The sequence below is a fragment of the Erythrolamprus reginae genome, chromosome 11, assembly GCF_031021105.1.
Source record: "Erythrolamprus reginae isolate rEryReg1 chromosome 11, rEryReg1.hap1, whole genome shotgun sequence".
Lineage (NCBI taxonomy): Eukaryota > Metazoa > Chordata > Lepidosauria > Squamata > Dipsadidae > Erythrolamprus > Erythrolamprus reginae.
This window is the reverse complement of record NC_091960.1, coordinates 24,120,894-24,141,094: the sequence shown is the minus strand read 5'-3', so window position 1 is coordinate 24,141,094 and position 20,201 is coordinate 24,120,894. Positions and strand designations below refer to the sequence as shown.

General features: G+C 45.6%; 2 protein-coding genes across 2 annotated transcripts in view; one reads left to right on the top strand and one right to left on the bottom strand.

Moving 5' to 3' along the window:
- Positions 1–9,273: 9,273 nt before the first annotated feature.
- ZMYM4 (zinc finger MYM-type containing 4) overlaps positions 9,274–20,201 on the bottom strand; it is a 91,582-nt gene continuing 80,654 nt past the window's right edge. Inside the window, exons 29-30 of the mRNA XM_070763710.1 lie at positions 11,244–11,361; positions 9,274–11,156 (exon numbers count right to left, since the gene is read on the bottom strand). Coding sequence (XP_070619811.1) covers positions 10,949–11,156; positions 11,244–11,361 — 326 coding nt within the window. The 3' untranslated portion in view covers positions 9,274–10,948. The remainder of the gene's footprint in view (positions 11,157–11,243; positions 11,362–20,201) is intronic.
- Positions 12,935–19,005, top strand: LOC139173858 (interferon alpha-inducible protein 27-like protein 2A). Its single transcript, XM_070763713.1, has 4 exons — positions 12,935–13,942; positions 17,581–17,610; positions 18,264–18,425; positions 18,513–19,005. The coding sequence occupies exons 1-4, from the start codon at positions 13,738–13,740 to the stop codon at positions 18,596–18,598; spliced, it is 483 nt and encodes a 160-aa protein (XP_070619814.1). The 5' UTR covers positions 12,935–13,737; the 3' UTR covers positions 18,599–19,005.

The following is a 20,201-nucleotide window of genomic DNA, read 5'->3' as shown; positions in this document are numbered from 1 at the left end:
TCCTCAATCTGAGTATTGTATTGGCAGTTTTTTTAAAAGCAAAAACTTTAGAAGAGAAGGATATAGAGGTAGTGATTTCTGACAGTTTCAAAATGGGTGAACAGTGCGGCCAGGCGTTAGGGAAAGCAAGTAGAATGCTTGGCTGCATAGCTAGCGGTATAACTAGCAGGAAGAGGGAGATTGTGATTCTGCAATATAGAGCATTGGTGAGACCCCATTTGGAATAATACTGTGTTCAGTTCTGGAGACCTCGCCTACAAAAAGATATTGATAAAATTGAATGGGTCCAAAGACGGGCTACAAAAATGGTGGAAGGAAAGACTTCATGAACTCAATCTGTATAGTCTGGAGGACAGAAGGGAAAGGGGGGACATGATCGAAACATTTAAATATGTGAGAGGATTAAATAAGGTTCAGGGGGGGTGTTTTTAATAGGAAAGTGAACACCAGAACAAGGGGGCACAATCTGAGGTTAGTTGGGGGAATGATCAGAAGCAACGTGAGAAAATATTATTTTACTGAAAGAGTAATAGATGCTTGGAACAAACTTCCAGCAGACGTGGTTGGTAAAAATCCACAGTCACTGAATTTAAACACGTCTGGGATAAACATATATCCATCCTAAGATAAAATACAAGAAATAGTATAAGGGCAGACGATGGACCATGAGGTCTTTTTCTGCTGTCAGTCTTCTATGTCAGTGTTTCCCAACCTTGGCAACTTGAAGATATTTGGACTTCAACTCCCAGAATTCCCCAGCCAGCAAATGCTGGCTGGGGAATTCTGGGAATTGAAGTCCAAATATCTTCAAACACTTTTCTGTTTCTATGTTACTATGATGCGCTTTAGTTCAAAACCTATGCCTTAAAGTAAAGGTAAAGGTTCCCCTTGCACATATGCGCTAGTCGTTCCCGACTCTAGGGGGAGGCGCTCATCTCCGTTTCAAAGGCGAAGACCAAGCGCTATTGGAAGATGTCTCCATGGTCATGTGGCTACCATGACTAAACACCAAAGGCGCACAGAACACTGTTACCTTCCCACCCAAGGGGGTCCCTGTTTTTCTATTTGCCTTTTTTTTGTGCTTTCAAACTGCTAGGTTGGCAAAAGCTGGGACAAGTAACAGGAGCTCACTCCACTATGAGGCGCTAGGGATTCGAACCGCTGGACTGCTGACCTTTCAATCAACAAGCTCAGCATCTTTGCCACTGAGCCACCATGTTCCAATGCCCAGAGCATTGGGGGGGGGGCAATTTGATTTGTAATGAGTGCAATTGGAACCTTGTTTAAACCTAGTTATTGGCCTTTTAGGCTTGCTCCACATGAGTAGGAGTTATTTTTTGAATAATAAGAATTATATGTCACCGGGGGGGGGGGGGATCTGGATTTTAGAGATGCCTAGGTGGGGCCTGGCCAAAAAAAGGGTGGAAACCACTGGTCTAGAGCCATTTATTTATTTATTTATTTATTTATTTATTTATTTATTTATTTATTTATTTATTTATTTATTTATTTATTTAATTAATTAATTAATTAATTATAGTTGAAAAGGACCCTGCAGGTCATCAAGTCCAACCCCCGCTCAAGCAGGAAATCCTACACCTCCCCAGCCAGATGGCAGTCCAGTCTCCTCTTGAATATGTCGAGAGTTGGGGTGTTCACAAGGTCCGCTGGCAGGCGGTTCCACTGGTTCATCGCTCTGAGCATCAGGAAGTTCTTCCTTATTTCCATTTCTACTTGGTCAGTTTCCATCTGTTGCTCCTGGTCTGGCCCGCTGGTGCCCTGGAAAATAGTGTGACCCCCTCCTCTCTGTGGCCACCCCTCAAGTACCTGTATACTGCTATAATGTGTTCCCCCCCGCCCTTCTTTTCACTAGACCAGGGATAGGCAAAGTTGGCTCTTCTATGACATATGGACGTCATCTCCCAGAATTCCTGAGCTAGCATGATTGGTTCAGGAATTCTGGGAGTTGAAATCCACAAGTCATAGAAGAGCCAACTTTGCCTCCCCCTGCACTAGACTATCCATGCCCAGTTCCTGCAACCTCTCTTTGTATGTCTCTTCTCTTCTTCTCTTGTCTCCTTCTCTCTTCTCTCTCCTATTAGAAACATAGAAACATAGAAGTCTGGCGGCAGAAAAAGACCTCATGGTCCATCTAGTCTGCCCTTATACTATTTCCTGTATTTTATCTTAGGATGGATATAAGTTTATCCCAGGCATGCTTAAATTCAGTGACTGTGGATTTACCAACCACGTCTGCTGGAAGTTTGTTCCAAGCATCTACTGTACTATTCTTTCAGTAAAAAGATTCCCTTCTCTTCTCTTTCCTCTTCTTCTCTCTCCTCTTCTCTTCTTCTCTCTCTTTTTCTTCTCTCATTCCCTTTTTTGTCTTGTTCTCTCTCCTCTTCTCTCTTCTTCTCTTCTCTCACCTATTCCCTTCCCTTCTTCTCTCTGCTCTTCCTTCTCTTCTTCTCTCTCCTCTTCTTCTTTCACCTATTCCCTTCCCTTGTCTTCTTCTCTCTCCTCTTCTCTTATCACCTATTCCCTTCTCTTCTTCTCTCTCTTCTCTTCTCCTCTTCCCTATTCTCTTCTTCTCTCTTCTCCTCCATTCTGTCAACTCTTCTACTGCTTTACTCTCTTCTTTAAAAATTCTTTTCGTAGCTGCTTTCTCCCACCCACCCCCACCAGCCCACCAATGCTTCCTTTCCATTTTAAATTCTCTATCCCCAGCCCAGCCCCCCCTTCCCCTGGATTCACTTTCGATTTCCTGAGGCTGGCGAGCGGAAAACGAAAGTGACCCCCCCCTCTTCTATAAAAGGAGGCGCCGCGTCTCCGTTCGCCAGTCGGTGGTTTCGCAAAACGCCGGTAGGTTCCGCAGGAGCTCCGAGCGGCGCAAAGCCGGGGGGGGGGGGCAACGCTGTTTCAGCTGAGGATTCCGGGGAGGGTGGCCGATACATGCATGGGGGGGAGAGAGGTGGGCTGCTAAGGTGTGCTGCTCTCAAATTTCCTGGGAAATTTTTCCAGGCTCAGGTTCTTAAGTAGAAAACGGTTCTTAAGAAGAGGCAAAAAAAAAAATCTTGAACACCTGGTTCTTATCTAGAAAAGTTCTTAAGTAGAGGCGTTGTTAGGTAGAGGTCCCACTGTATATTTCTCATTGTTTTTACTACACTAAAACGAGCCAACCCAGGTGGTCACTGTACAGCCACAATGTTATAAATAAGCAAGTTAGATTTACATGTTTTATTCCCTGCTTTTTTGCGCTTGCAAGTCTTGTTCTGTTGGGTGGTTTTATTTGTAGCCCACCTTTTTTTTTGACAAATAAGATGGCCAACAAGTCAAACACAGTGTCAGCATTCCAATTGGCATCCGAGAAATAAGTCAGAGTCCAAACCTCGGCCTTCTTCCAAGTTCCAATTTATTAACAGAGCCATGTTGGTCATGAACTGTAGTCAACTCGATAGTAACTTTCCCTAGAGTTCTCCACCCAGGTTAAGGTTCATCAATCATCCCCACTCCCACAAGTTCATCACATGGACCACTGCAGTTCTCTCAATGCCCACGCTCCTCCCCTGTACTTCCAGCTGGTGCTAAACAAAGGATGACCTTGAATCCTCTGGAAAGAATTTGTTGTGGCTAATATTTTTCCCTCTCATGCAACCACCCCTTCCCAATTCCCACAGTACTATTCTACTTGTGGCAGGCCAAAACAATGGCTTCAGCCTGACACACAGCTATTTTTTCTCCTATTATATCTCCAGATATAAAATTCCTCCAAGTAATAGCAACATTGGTCATTGTTTTTAAGTTCTTGGGTTCATTTGTCCGATTCTGCACAATCAAATATTTTTCTGATCATCTCTCTCTCTGTTGGTGGGTCTTCTTTCTTCCAGGTTTGTGAGATGTATATTCTAGTTGCTATGATTATGTGTTGTATCAATTAGTAATATATTTATTTTATTTTTAAGTCTTTTATACCTAGAAGAAAGGTCTCTGGTTTTAATTTGAGTCTTACTTTAGTTATTTAATAAATCTACAGTTTAATTTTATTCTGGGTTGCTTTGGTTTAATGTATCAGCAGCAGACATATTAGGTCACCAGGAGGGTGTGAGATCGGGCACAATCCCTGTTGTTAGCCGCCCCGAGTCTACGGAGAGGGGCGGCATACAAATCCAATCAATCAATCAATCAATCAATCAATAAAAGTGCTAAGTGTTTAAGCAGTGATGGGATTTCACTGGTTTGCCGAACATGTGTGTGCTTGCAGGCGCCTTGAGTTTGACACGCCTGATACAGTGGTGGGATTCAAATTTTTTTACTACTGGTTCTGTGGGCGTGGCTTGGTGGGCGCGGCAGGGGAAGGATACCGCAAAACCCTCATTTCCTCTTGATCAACTGGGACTCGGGAGGCAGAGAATAGGGGGGGGGGGGGCAGCCAGCGGTGGCATTTGCCGGTTCTCCAAACTACTCAAAATTTCCACTACCGGTTCTCCAGAACTGGTGAGAACCTGCTGGATTTCAGCTCTGCTCCTGATATAGAATGACACTGCCACCTATTTTGCTTGCTAATGTGCTCTTTAAATCCTAAAGTGGATTTAATGATTTTGTACCCTGTGACAACCATTAAGTGTTTTTATACCTTTGGGAAAAAATGGGTTGGCAGCTTTCCTGCAGCCTCTTAAGGGGCACAGGATGGTGCTGTCACCCAGATTATCTCCGGGACCGCCTTCTGCTGCCCGAATCCCAGCGACTAGTTAGGTCCCACAGAGTGGGTCTCCTCCGGGTCCCGTCAACTAAACAATGTCGTTTGGCGGGACCTTCTCTGTGGCGGCCCCGGCCCTCTGGAACCAACTCCCCCCAGAGGTTAGAATTGCCCCCACCCTCCTCACCTTTCGTAAGCTTCTTAAAACCCACCTCTGCCATCAGGCATGCGGGAATTGAGATTCTTTCCCCCTTAGGCCTTTACAATTTATGCATGGTATGTTTTGTATGTATGTTTGGTTTTATAATAAGGGTTTTTAATTGTTTTACTATTGGATCGTCACATGTTGTTTTATCACTGTTGTTAGCCGCCCCTAGTCCACGGAGAGGGGTGGCATACAAATCCAATAAATTAATAAAATAATAATAATAATAATAATAATAATAATAATAATAATAATAATAATAATTTATTAGATTTGTATGCCTCCCCTCTCCGCAGACTATATACAAGACCAGTGTCTTGGGCCCATTTATGGTGGGGGCTCAGTGGTGGAGGCTCAGTGTTGATCAGAAGGTTGGCAGTTCAGCGGTTCGAATCCCGAGCCCTGCGGAATGGAGTCCCACCAGTTTGAAAGCATGTAAAATAATGCAAGTAGAAGAATAGGGACCACTTTTGGTGGAAAAGTAACAGCACTGTGTGCACCTTCAGTGTTGAATCATGCCAGCCACATGACCACGGAGACAACTTTGGACAGTGCTGGCTCTTTGGCCTTGAAACGGAGATGAGCGCCTCCCCCTAGAGTCAGGAACGACTAGCATGTATGTGCGAGAGGCACCTTTTCCCTTTCCTTTTATGGTGGAGGTTGGAAATTGTGGTTGAATAGAGACAAGAAGCTAGAATTCAATTTTGTCATGATTGCTATTGCACTACTTTTGTGTGGTTTTTTGATTCTTCTGTACTATAATTTTTATTTTGTTAACTGAAGTCTCTTTATTCCCCAGATTCTATATTTGGTGCTGTAATTGGCCTGGGTAAGTCCCTGGTTTCTTCCTCCACCAGTATGTAAGTGGAGTTCCTTGTGGGAACCAGAGAGTTTGAGATTTCTCTCTTGATCCTCCTCCAATAGAGTGGACTCTTATCCCCCAAAAGCCTTGGACATTGGGTGGGAATTCTGGGCTTCCTGTTCAAAAGGAAACATTCCTGGCGGCTAGTGAATCCTGGGATTCTACCATTGGTAAACAGTTAGTCCTTGATTTACAAGCACTTAGAGTTACGGCAGCCTTGGGATGGATGCTTTACAGCCTATAGAACATTTCCCAGCGGTGGTAAAATGTGGCTTCTACACCACCACCCCCAACCTGGTCAGAAGGACAGAGTTGGAAGGGACCTTGGAGGTCTTCTACTCCAATATTTCCCAACCTTGGCAACTGGAAGATATCTGGACTTCAACTCCCAGAATTCCCCAGCCAGCATTCGCTGGCTGGGGAATTCTAGCAGTTGAAGTCCAAATATCTTCCAGTTGCCAAGGTTGGGAAACACTGTTCTAGTCCACCCCCCTGCTCAAACAAGAGACCTTATACCTGTGCTGGTGAACCAATGGGCCTGTGTGCGGAAAGTGGGATGTAGAGCCGTCTCTCCGGGCATGGCCATCACTCATTGCTCTTCAGAGTTCCAGCACATGTATGGGCGCCAGCTAGCTGGTCTTCATGCGCGCATGCATGCCAGAAACTGGAAGACCGGATGGCTGGTGTGCATGCACTCGTGCGGCAGGGAGCTGCTCCCCCGCACGCATGCTCCCGTTTCAGCCCTTGGTGCTGGAAAAGGTTCGCCAACCCTGCCTTGTACCAAGTTGGGAACTCTTCCTGGAATGCAAGGACCACAATCCAGCTCCATTTTTCTTTCTTGCTCCACAGGGGTGGCAGCGGTGGGCATCCCACTTGCAGTTGGCGCTGCGGGTTTCACCAGCGCAGGAATTGCGGCTGGCTCACTTGGCGCCAAGATGATGTCGGTTGCTGCCATTGCGAACGGAGGCGGAGTGGCTTCTGGTGGCGTGGTTGCCACCCTGCAGTCCATTGGTATGTTTCCTGCCCTGGCCCTGACGCAAGGATTGGTTTGCCCAATGAGGACTAGCACCTTACTTTTTGTCTTATACCTCTGTCTAGGAGCTGCAGGGGTGCCGACTGCTGTGACCTCAGTAGCCTCCGCCACAGGAGCAGTGCTGGGAACCTTAAAGGACCTTTGTCTTTGAGGGGCCAGGGGACACCCCCTCCCCTTCTCCATCATATTAGCTGTCTGTCAAAGGATTCTAAAGAGAAACCTGCATGAAAGGGAAACAGCTGTCTCTTTGTTAGAGCCCTTGAATTCTTTTACTTTAGTCTTCTTTCTCGTAGACGTGTTCCACTGCTTTTCTTCTTGCAATAAAAATACCTTCATAATTTTTCTGTGCTTCAGTTTACATGAAACGTAACGGAATGTCCACCTCGGTAGGTTTCTACTCATAGAATTTGCAATGGCCTCCCCTTTTCCAGTCCCCCTAGAGGCAAACCCCAAGCCTCTTTTCTGAACCTTCAAGATAGTATAGATGTCCAAGGTGTCCCCCGATCTCATGGAATCCTGGACGCAAGCAAAATAAAACTCTTGTTCTCTAAACTGTCCTAGTCCATCCGGATGGCTCACTTTTTTGGGGGAAAAGGGTAGATGAGACATTCATTGTTATTCCTTAGAAATAGATGGTATACCCTGTTTAATTCTAACAAAAAAAAGCTTCTAGTTTATGAATCTGGACTGGGAATAGCTGAACAAAAACCAGACGGTTATCATTGTAAGAAAGGATGAAATTAAACATTTCTGTTCTCTTTGTCCAAACGTCTCGTGTGAACTTTTTCATAAAATTTCAGCGCACACGGTGATGAGATTTGAACCGCTTACCTACAGTTCTAGTCAGCTTTAGTAGCCTGCAGTACTGCACTCTACCTGCTGCGCCACCATGTCCACTATCTGGGCGGAAATGGACTTGCCATGCTGGCACAACCTGAGTGGGCAACGTGACAAGTTTGTGGGTGGGGGACAAGGGATTTGAACTTTCAACTGAGTGGGACACTCAGATTCAGGTTTCCTAGCATAGGTGCCAGGATGGCTCTGGAAATAAATTGGAACTTTGAGCAGTAGAACCCTGGAACCCTGACATGAATCTTAAAGTTGCCAAGTTTGGGGATCCCTGGACGAAGTAATTCCCTTCTTGTTGGGTTCTGAAGGAGGGGAGAAAATCTGCCTACCAGCTATTCATCTGGCTAGCATCTTTAGTCTGGTCAGATTCAGCACATTATTTTATCCCCTAGTTAGGGTTTTAAAAAACCTTATTCTGAGAGAGTAACCATGAAAAAGTCTTGGTAAGAGCTAGGAAGATAGTTAGCACCTTGTTAGGGCTGGAGAAAAATGTATTCAGAGCAAGTAGCAATGAAGAAAAATCCTGCAAAGACTTAGGGCTCTTCTTCGGGGAGAGAGAGTAACAATGAAAAAGTTAGCACCTCATTAGGGCTAGCTTCCAAAAAACCTACATTTGGAGTATAAGACACACCCAAACTTTCAGCTTCTTTTAGGGAGGAAAAAGGGGTGTCATACTCCGAAAAATATGGCAAGTGAAGCTAACTTCTCCATTGACTTTTTTGGGTCACGAAAGGTGATCATTTGTTCTGGGGACACTGCGATCAAACATGAACCAGTTGCCAAGCATCTGAATTTTGTTCATGTGACTTTGGGGATGTGGCAACAGATGTGTGAAAAACTCACAATTCATTTCCCAATGCTGTTGTTAATTCTGGTCACTAAATAAATGGCATTCATGTGACCTTAAGACTGCTAGAGACAGTCACATTTCTGATGGCTTCCCCTAATGTGTGCTTAGGAGACCTCTGCACAAATTTCTGTGCAATTATGGCACCAGTGAAGTGTTTACTTTTTGCACACACCACACACTAAACAACATAGAACAAGGCTGTCCTCCTCTCTCAACTTTTCATTTTTCTTAATTTTTATTTTTAATGTTGGGGGCTGTATTTGGGCAAGGGCGAGAAAGCCATGTTGGCTGATGAAACAAATAGGCATCTGACATTAAACTGAAAATTCATGGTAACTATATGGTAAAGACAAAGATATGTGGGCATGCCAGAAGGATTGATCTATTTTATATTTATGTATGCATTTTATTATAAGTCGGCCAGAGTTGCCTTGAGCCACAAGGTGGGCAGCATATAAATGTCATGTGTGTATTTTAAAAATACTAAAAAATTCCATGCAATTCAAATTGGGAAATTTATTGGAAAAATCACAGCCCTGTCACATCTCTTCCTCCATTTGAGCTTGTAGTTTATTTGCCTTAGTATATAAAATGTGGGGTATCTGTTTAAAAAGGATGCCAGAGAGGAGTGAAGGGAAGTTAAAGATGACAGAAACAGGGCAGATACTTAGAAAAAGACTGGGGTGCTTTACACAGGTTTTCTGCATTTTACAAAATAACTCCAGTGGTTTTGTTACATGAGGGAGGAGATGGAATGATCGAGTACACAACAGCAAAAGAGAAGACTACTTTCTGATTTTATTGTTAACCTTTGTTACTGTTAAAAAGAATACCCCAAACACACGCACGCACACATACATACACAAAAGGCTTTGTTCAATGCTGAAGAGACCAACAGGGTGTTTTCTTTTTTCTTTATGCTTTTTTTCCCAAGAACTCTTTAGAAATTTGGTGAATGGACAAAACCGCTAATAAAAACATACAATCCCCCCCCAAGGTTTTTTTAATAGTTTCAATTTTCAAAGTGATCTTTTGGAGACTTGAGAGGGGGAAAAGAAACAAAAGTCTTGGGCTTGAGGAAGGTGGTGAAATGGACTTGGCTGAGCCTATGCACCCTGCGTTTTGATAAGGGGGACATTTTTTTCATTCTACCCAGAGGAAGGCCTGGAGGGGGTGGGTGGGTGGCGAAGCCAAAACCACCCAATTTCTCTTTTCAGACTTGGAATCTGATTTCTATGCCGCTTTATTTTTTAAAAAATGAAAAGCGACGATACACAAATCATGCTGAGGATTAACGATACCTTGTTTAAATCAACCAGTGGGATAATGCAAACAAAAATAAATATCTGGAAGGCCTCCGACATTCTAACTCTCATGGATTTGTAAAAGCCATTTATAAATGAGTGAATGGCCACCAGTCTAGGCCAGTTAGAGAGAGGGAAAAAAGACCCCAAACACAAAAACTCAGGGAGGTGGGGCTACAATTTCTCAGGAATCACTTTTGAATATCTTGCTCTTAAGAAGGTTTTGGAGGGCTGAGGACCAAACCCTATTTTGTCTACATGGGGCAGCCGAGTAGGTACATGTGAGTTCGTTCAGAAAGGACTTGCTTCCTCATAAAACCATGGTTGAGGTGGCCTGGCTAAACCTCATTTACTCCTGGCTGCCAGTCCTTCCCCCCCAAAAAAGCCAGAAAACCTGATGGCAGCCCACCATGGGTCGTCCCCTACGCTTTTTGCTTCCGCTTCTAGCTGAGTCAGGTCTTTCTGAACCACCCAACAATTTTTCTTAAGAAAAAACACCGCCACCCCTCCAAAAATCATAAAAGAGGGGAGGGCAAGGAAGGGTATCTCTGCATGTATGTTACAGATGGCGTCTCTCTATGTTCTGCTTGGCGTCCTATAGGTGTTAGGCGACACCCCTGTCCCCAAATGCATGAGTGGGGGCCAGCTACACTGCAAAATCACCCAGGGTGGGGGGAGAGGGTGGTGGTTGTCTAAATCTGGCGCTTCCTCTGCTTCCATGGTTAGGAGGGAAGGATGCACACCACCATTTCTCCTGTTTGAAGAAAACACATCCATAATTGTTTGTCTTTATTCCACTACAAGCACCACGTGGGAGGCAGGGAGGAGAGGGGGAGAGACGGGTCTCCAGTTCATCTTCGTCGAGGCTTTTCACCAGCATTATTGGCAGCCACTGGAAGCTCCCCAGTGTCCCTGCGCCTTCTGCCGCTTCCCATCCTTCGAGTGTCATTTTGCAACCTTTTGCAGCTTCCGTTGTGCCTTCGGAGGGTGTGTGTCTGTGTGTGTGTGTGTCTGACAAGAGTGATTTTTCTGAAGGCCGGGCGCAATTCAGTTCGGTGCTTCTTTTTTTTTGCAAGATACCATGGAAAGGGAAGGAAACAAAACCAAAACAAACCAACAGAAAGAAGAGAGCCTCCCTTTCGCCCAAGTTTAGTCCGAAAGCTCCGGATCCGAGTCCTCCGGTTTAACTTTGGCAAGTTCTTCGTGCACTTCCCTTACCATGAGGATGCGCGTTAACATGATGTCCAAAGTCGAAGTATCTATTGGCATAGTGGAATACCACATTGGGCTATTGGGGACGCAGGAACGTTCTGGCTGGAGGTAAAAGACTTCGCTCCTCTGCTTCACGCTTTCAGAACTGGGTGGGGGGAAGGAGAAAGGGCAGAGTTGGGCTGAGGTCTCCCCTTTGAGAAAACACGAGCCCCAGAGATGCAGCATCACTCACCACTTTGACAAGTAGAATTCATAGAGCCGAACCGGGCATCTCAAGGGGTTGTCCGTGTTCTCAACCATCTCCACTGCTTCTTCACCCTCGCGACGTTTCCTTTTGCCAACTATTTTATCTGGAGGTGGAAAAGGAAGATAAGAGACGGAAAATGGGGCGCAGAGGCCAAATAAACCTCCCCCCCCCAGCCCAACAGCAGCAGGACGACCAGTGAAAATGTCTCATTTTCTAGCCCCGAGTTCCTTTGTGGAATGCTACACAATAGCTGCAGACAAAGACGGTGTTGGTTATGACCTATAAAGCCCTTCATGGCACCGGACCAGATTATCTCCGGGACCGCCTTATGCTGCACGAATCCCAGCGACCAGTTAAGTCCCACAGAGTGGGTCTTCTCTGGGTCCTGTCAACTAAACAATGCAGCTTGGCAGGACCCAGGGGAAGAGCCTTCTCTGTGGCGGCCCCAGCCCTCTGGAACCAACTCTCCCCAGAAATTAGAATTGCCCCCACCCTCCTTGCCTTTCGTAAGCTACTTAAAACCCACCTCTGCCGCCAGGCATGTGGGAATTGAGATACTCTTTCCCCCTAGGCCTTTACAATTTTATGCATGGTATGTCTGTATGTATGTTTGGTTTTTTATAATAATGGGTTTTTAATCATTTTTATTATTGGATTATTATTGTACGCTGTCTTATTATTGCTGTTAGCCGCACCAAGTCTCCAGAGAGGGGCGGCATACAAATCCAATAAATAAATAAATAATCCCGGGTCTGGATGGCAGACACCGATTGTTTCTATAGTGTAACCCAGGCCTGGTCATTTCATGGCCCTGTTGTTGTGAGGTCAATTGAAAATCAGAAATGAAATGTAAATAAGGATGCCACAGGGCAGGAGAAGAAACCGAGTAAAGTTCAGCTCTGCGCAGTTGCTATGCGCTCCTTCAGTCGGCTGTGGGAAGATGTGGACAGAAAGTGCTTTTCTGTGCCTCCGCAGGTTCATCCCTCACCTGGAGCAGCCCGAGGCGGTCAAGGTGGAATGATCATTGTGTGAGGAAACCTGTGTTTGGCCTCCCACTGCCACCTCGGCTCAGTGTGGCCTTGCAGGCAAGGGGATGGAACACAGCCGGGAGTTACTGTCCACAGCAGTCACAGTTCTTCATCTGGCCCCTTGGAAAATAACTGCCCACCCCTGCTGTGACCAAAGAACGTGACGCCCAAAGAAAGTTAGTTGCTCAGGGAGATGCCTGGAGGTTGCATCTTGCCAGGGAATTTGTTTTTATTGAGATGCAGTCATGAAGGTCGGTGGCCTAACAGCCAATATTCGCACGGGCGCGAGCATACCTCACCTTCCACCTTAGCAGCCCACCTCTGGGGGGTGGGGGGGGTGCGGTGGTGGGAAGCGGGACTGCCAGCCAGCCCCCCCCTCTTCCCTTGCGCTTCCCCTCTCCCGCACTTGGGGAAAAGGAGAGGGGGGGAGTGCTCTGGAATGCTGGCGTTTTGGGGAGAGGGGTTGGGTTTGGGGGAAGGAAACCCCCCCCCCGGTCAAAGAGCCCACGAAGAGAGGACCAAACGCCGCTGCTTTTGAACCCGGCTCTTCTGCATGGACCACTGCAGTTCTCTCAATGTCCACGCTCCTCCCCTGTACTTCCAGCTGGTGCTGAACAAAGGATGACCTTGAATCCTCTGGAAAGAATTGGTTGTGGCTAGTATTTTTCCCTCTCGTGCAACCACCCCTCCCCAATTCCCACAGTACTATTCTACTTGTGGCAGGCCAAAACGATGGCTTCAGCCTGACACACAGCTTCCTTCTCCTCTTTTTTCCCCACAACAACAACCCCGCGGGGCGGGGTGGAGAGACAGTGACTGGCTCAAAGTCACTTCGCTGGCTTTCATGGCTAAGGTGGGAGTTGGACTCCCAGGCTCCTCTTTTCTAGCCCAGTGTCTTAACCACTAGACCAGTGATGGCAAACTTTTTTGGCTCGGGTGCCCACACCCATAATGCGATGCCCTCCCCCAGGCATGCCACACAACCCATGCGCTGCCCCCCACCCCACCCATGTGCACAACCCACACTTAAGCTATGGAGCTGCCTTACTACTTACCTTCGGGTAGTTGCAACCAAACCTCCCAAACCTCAGCCCATTTCTCTCGCAGCCAGCAAGGCTTTCCTCAAGGCCTCCCTAGCCGATAACGGAGCTCTCGATCGATCTGGAACTCTGGCATCGGCTGCAGAGGCCGTCAGGAAAACCTTGCTGGTCTGGCTGCAATTGCATTTTACTCTTTTGAAGATACAGTTGGAGATTTGTTGTTTCATAGGTCTCTACAAAAGAGTCTTGCCAGACTGAAAGCAACTGTTTGCATAATTGCAGATATACTTGGGAATAATTAAGGAGACGGTTTTTTAACTCCATTCCAAACTCTTCAAGATCCACTCCCTGTTTTGCTCTCTGGAAAGCAGCCCCTCCCTCCCGGGAATCCCAGCCACCTCCCACAACAACATGTCTTCAAAAATGGCAGCTGCGGCTGCTTCCACGCTCAGCAGGGTTGGGATTCCGCAGTTGAAAGTGCCACCCGGCTTGAGTGATTCTTTCAGGGTTCTGACATCCAAGCAGCATTGGATTCCCAGACTGGGAGAGGGCCATCAATCTAGATTGGAATTGAGGATTTTTAACAAGAGAGTGGCCATTGATAAAGCTGTTCGGGGTGAGTCTGTGTTGCTTCGGGTTGCTCCGGTTTATTATTATTTTTAAAATAGATTTTATTGGACATTAAAAAAGACATCAAGAGTTTTAACATATGGTTACATCTTCAAATGCATTTATGTTTTATAGTACAAGATGACACATCACAAAACATGACCCTAACCCTCCCCCCTCCCGAACTGTAGCACAGGGCTGTTCATTCCTTCCATATTTTCACAGCCTATAAAAACAGCGGTTGTTTTCAATTTTTAAATGTAAAAACAAACAAACCCATCAACAATAAAGTGGTATTTAACGTCATAATGTATTCTAAATCTAATTTTAACTTTGTTTTGAAGTTCTCAAGTCTAACATCTTAATGTGCATTATTTTCTTATAGTTTATGTTTGGTATGTATGTGTTGTATGGTGGGTTGTTTTTTTTTAACAGTTGGGGTTTTTTATATAATTCTTATTATTAGATTTGTTCCATTGTCTATACTGTTTTTATTGTTGAGCCGCCCCAAGTCTTTGGAGAGGGGCGGCATACAAATCTAATAAATAATAATAATAATAATAATAATAATAATAATAATAATAATAATAATAATAATAATAAAGTGTTCGGAAACTTCAGATCGTGCAGAATGCAGCTGCGAGAGCAGTCATGGGCTTACCCAGGTATGCCCATGTTTCACCATCACTCCGCAGTCTGCACTGGCTGCCGATCAGTTTCCGGTCACAATTCAAAGTGTTGGTTATGACCTTTAAAGCCCTTCATGGCATCGGACCAGAATATCTCCGAGACCGCCTTCTGCCGCACGAATCCCAGCGACCGATTAGGTCCCACAGAGTGGGCCTCCTCCGGGTCCCGTCAACTAAACAATGTCGGTTGGCGGGCCCCAAGGGGAAAGCCTTCTCTGTGGCGGCACCGACTTTCTGGAACCAACTCCCCCCGGAGATCAGAACTGCCCCTACTCTTCCTGCCTTCCGTAAACTCCTCAAAACCCACCTTTGCCGTCAGGCATGGGGAAACTAAACATCTCCCCCTGGGCACGTTGAATTTATACATGGTATGCTTGTGTGTGTGTATGTTAGTATATGGGTTTTTTTAAATTTTTAAATATTTTAATTAATTGGATTATGTATTGGATTGTTTTTCACTTGTTGTGAGCCGCCCCGAGTCTTCGGAGAGGGGCGGCATACAAATCCAAATAATAAATAAATAAATAAATAAATAAATAATAATAATAATAATAATAATAATATTTACAACTATTCGTTCTCCTATTATCAACCCAGATATAAAATTCCTCCAGGTAATAGCAAGATTGGTCATTGTTTTTAAGTTCTTGTGTTCATTTGTCTGATTCTGCACAATTGCACAATCAAATATTTTTCTGATCATATCTCTCTCCATTGGTGGGTCTTCTTTCTTCCAGTTTTGTGCGATGCATATTCTAGTTGCTATGATTATGTGTTGTATCAATTAGTAATATAGTTATTTTATTTTTAAGTCTTTTATACCTAGAAGAAAGGTCTCCGGTTTTAATTTGAGTCTTACTTTAGTTATTTCATAAATCTACAGTTTAATTTTATTCTGGGTTGCTTCGGTTTAATGTATCAGCAGCAGACATATTAGGTCACCAGGAGGGTGTGAGATCGGGCACAATCCCTGTTGTTAGCCGCCCCGAGTCTACAGAGAGGGGCGGCATACAAATCCAATCAATCAATCAATCAATCAATCAATGTGCTAAGTGTTTAAGCAGTGATGGGATTTCACTGGTTTGCCGAACATATGTGTGCTTGCAGGTGCCTTGAGTTTGACACGCCCGATACAGTAGTGGTATTCAATTTTTTTTACTACTGGTTCTGTGGGCGTGGCTTGGTAGGCATTGCAGGGGAAGGATACTGCAAAATCCTCATTTCCTCCTGATCAACTGGGACTCGGGAGGCAGAGAATAGGTGAGGGCGGGGCCAGCCAGCGGTGGTATTTGCCGGTTCTCCAAACTACTCAAAGTTTCCACTACCGGTTCTCCAGAACTGGTGAGAACCTGCTGGATTTCAACTCTGCTCCTGATATAGAATGACACTGCCATCTATTTTGCTTGCTAATGTGCACTTTAGATCCTAAAGTGGATTTAATGAGTTTGTACCCTGTGACAACCATTAAGTGTTTTTATACCTTTGGGAAAAATGGGTTGGCGGCTTTCCTGCAGCCTCTTAAGGGGCACAGGATGGTGCTGTCACCCAGATTATCTCCGGGACCGCCTTCTGCCGCACGAATCCCAGCGACCAGTTAGGTCCCACAGAGTGGGTCTTCTCCGGGTCCCGTCAACTAAACAATGGCGTTTGGCGGGACCCAGGGGAAGAGCCTTCTCTTTGGTGCCCCCGGCCCTCTAGAACCAACTCCCCCCAGAGGTTAGAATTGCCCCCACCCTCCTCGCCTTTCGTAAGCTTCTTAAAACCCACCTCTGCCATCAGGCATGGGGGAATTGAGATTCTTTCCCCCTTAGGCCTTTACAATTTATGCATGGTATGTTTTGTATGTATGTTTGGTTTTATAATAAGGGTTTTTAATTGTTTTACTATTGGATCGTCACATGTTGTTTTATCACTGTGGTCGAAAATGAGCAACCAAAACTACTGTGGGACTTCCGACTGACCGAATTCTGAAGCATAACACACCAGACATTGTGATCGTGGAGAAAAAGAAAGTATGGATCGTCGACATTGCAATCCCAGGGGACAGCAGAATTGAGGAGAAGCAGCTAGAGAAATTAGTGAAATACGAAGATCTAATAATCGAGCTGCAACGACTCTGGCATAAGCCAGTGAAAGTGATCCCAGTGGTACTTGACACGCTGGGTGCAGTACCAAAGGATCTCAGCGGACATTTGAAAACCATCAGAATTGACAAAATCTCCATCTGTCAATTGCAAAAGGCCGCTTTACTGGGATCGGCAAACATAATTCGCCGCTACATCACGCAGTCCTAGGTGCTTGGGAAGCGCCCGACTGGTGATGAAATACGAAATCCAGCATAGTGATCTTGTTTGCTGTGTTGTACTGACATAATAATAATAATAATAATAATAATAATAATAATAATAATAATAATTTATTAGATTTGTATGCCGCCCCTCTCCGCAGACTATATATAAGACCAGTGTCTTGGGCCCATTTATGGTGGGGGCTCAGTGGTGGAGGCTCATTGTTGATCGGAAGGTTGGCAGTTCAGCGGTTCGAATCCCGAGCCCTGCGGAACGGAGTCCCAGCTGCCAACCTACCAGTTCGAAAGCATGTAAAATAATGCAAGTAGAATAGGGACCACTTTTGGTGGAAAAGTAACAGCACTGTGTGCACCTTCAGTGTTGAATCATGCCAGCCACATGACCACGGAGACAACTTTGGACAGTGCTGGCTCTTTGGCCTTGAAACGGAGATGAGCGCCTCCCCCTAGAGTCAGGAACGACTAGCATGTATGTGCGAGAGGCACCTTTTCCCTTTCCTTTTATGTTGGAGGTTGGAAATTGTGGTTGAATTCAGCAAGCGGCTATCCAATTTTGTCATGATTGCTATTGCACTACTTTTGTGTGGTTTTTTTATTCTTCTGTACTATAATTTTTATTTTGTTAACTAAAGTCTCTTTATTCCCCAGATTCTATACTTGGTGCTGCAATTGGCCTGGGTAAGTCCCTGGTTTCTTCCTCCACCAGTATGTAAGTGGAGTTTGAGATTTTTCTCTTGGTCCTCCTCCAGTAGGGTGGACTCTATCCCCCAAAAGCCTTGGACATTGGGTGGGAATTCTGGGCTTCCTGTTCAAAAGGAAACATTCCTGACAGCTAGTGGCAGCTAGTGAATCCTGGATTCTACCATTGGTAAACAGTCCTTGATTTACAACCACTTAGAGTTACGGCGCAGCCTTGGGATGGATGCTGGGAGTTGAAGTCCAAATATCTTCAAGTTGCCAAGGTTGGGAAACACTGTTCTAGTCCACGCCCCTGCTCAAACAGGAGACCTTATACTTGTGCTGGCGAACCAATGGGCCTGTGTGTGGAAAGTGGCATGTAGAGCCGTCTCTCCGGGCATGGCCATCGCTCATTGCTCTTCAGAGTTCCAGCACATGTATGGATGCCAGCTAGCTGCACACCAGAAACCAGAAGACCGGGTGGCTGGTGTGCATGCGCTCGTGCGGCCGGAAGCTGCTCCCCTGCACGCACGCTCCCGTTTCGGCACTCGGTGCTGGAAAAGGTTCGCCAACCCTGCCTTGTACCAAGTTGGGAACTCTTCCTGGAATGCAAGGACCACAATCCAGCTCCATTTTTCTTTCTTGCTCCACAGGGGTGGCAGCGGTGGGCATCCCACTTGCAGTTGGCGCTGCGGGTTTCACCAGCGCAGGAATTGCGGCTGGCTCACTTGGTGCCAAGATGATGTCGGTTGCTGCCATTGCGAACGGAGGCGGAGTGGCTTCTGGTGGCGTGGTTGCCACCCTGCAGTCCATTGGTATGTTTCCTGCCCTGGCCCTGACGCAAGGATTGGTTTGCCCAATGAGGACTAGCACCTTACTTTTTGCCTTATACCTCTGTCTAGGAGCTGCAGGGGTGCCGACTGCTGTGACCTCAGTAGCCTCCGCCACAGGAGCAGTGCTGGGAACCTTAAAGAACCTTTGTGTTTGAGGGGCCAGGGGACACCCCCTCCCCTTCTCCATCATATTGTCGTCAGGCATGGGGGAATTGACATGTTCCCTCCCCCTAGGCTTATAAAATTTATGCATGGTACGCTAGTACGTATGATTGGTTTTAATTTGTGTTTTTTAAATTAACTTAAATATTAGATTTGTTTTACATTGTATTGTTATTGCTGTGAGCCGCCCTGAGTCTGCGGAGAGGGGCGGCATACAAATCTGATTAAACTTAAACTTAAACATATTAGCTGTCTGTCAAAGGCCTCTAAAGAGAAACCTGCATGAAAGGGAAACGGCTGTCTCTTTGTTAGAGCCCTTGAATTCTTTTACTTTAGCCTTCTTTCTCGGAGACGTGTTCCACTGCTTTTCTTCTTGCAATAAAAATACCTTCATAATTTTTCTGTGCTTCAGTTTTCATGAAACGTAACGGGATGTCCACCTCGGTAGGTTTCTACTCATAGAATTTGCAATGGCCTCCCCTTTTCCAGTCCCCCTAGAGGCAAACCCCAAGCCTCTTTTCTGAACCTTCAAGATAGTATAGATGTCCAAGGTGTCCCCCGATCTCATGGAATCCTGGACGCAAGCAAAATAAAACTCTTGTTCTCTAAACTGTCCTAGTCCATCCGGATGGCTCACTTTTTTGGGGGGAAAGGGTAGATGAGACATTCATTGTTATTCCTTAGAAATAGATGGTATACCCTGTTTAATTCTAACAAAAAAAAGCTTGTAGTTTATGAATCTGGACTGGGAATAGCTAAACAAAAACCAGAGGGTTATCATTGTAAGAAAGGATGAAATTGTGACTATTAAAATAGCCATAAACGCAAGGACTGGTTTCAAGTATTTTTTCCTCCAGTGTGGCAACTTCAAACAGTCACTAAATGAATGGATGTAAATTTGAGGATCAGCTGTGCTCCCAATAATTTAGTTCCTTTTATTGCTCTATTGAGTTTCCATAATGGAGAGCTCAGGCAAAACCGAACCCCATTTTACTACTTCACTAATTGGGAGCGGCTAATCCAGTATCTCTGCTTCTGCTTGACTTGGGGCTTCAGCTTTGCAAGGAAGCACCCTTGCCCCCCCCCCAGGAAGTGTGGGGTTCATTTCCCAAACCCCAAGAATGTTTTGGGCAGTGGCCCCCTGCTTTTCATACAAAGCTTTCAGAGAAACCCATCTCTTTTCCCCACTCTAAATAAGAATTCCTCTGGGATAAAACACCACCCTAAGGAGGGTAGGACACCACCCTACAGGAGAAGGCCTGAGTCAGAGGTCTTCAAACTTGGCAACTTTTTAGACTTGTGGACTTCAACTCCCAGAATTCTTCAGCCAGCTGGGAGTTGAAGGCCACAAATTGTCAAGCCAAGTTGCAGAAGTTGGTGATATTATTTAACACCTTGCCACACTATAGAAGGCCTGATGTTATGGGAACTTGGGCGGGGTGATTCAACGAAGGAGCAGGTGCAGCCACAAAGCATTCTTTAGAGAAGTTCAAGGCCATCATATTTATTGATTTGATTTTTTTATGTCACCCTTCTGACTCAGGGCGGCTTACAGCATGCTAGCAACATAACTTTTTAGCAGAGCCAGCATATTGC

Bases quoted from the DNA above. Each gene is read 5' to 3' on its own strand.
- LOC139173858 (XM_070763713.1), top strand. From the start codon at position 13,738: ATGTCTTCAAAAATGGCAGCTGCGGCTGCTTCCACGCTCAGCAGGGTT. The intron at 17,611-18,263 runs GTAAGTCCCTGG...CTTGCTCCACAG, and splicing joins TGGTGCTGCAATTGGCCTGG to GGGTGGCAGCGGTGGGCATC. The intron at 18,426-18,512 runs GTATGTTTCCTG...ACCTCTGTCTAG, and splicing joins TGCCACCCTGCAGTCCATTG to GAGCTGCAGGGGTGCCGACT.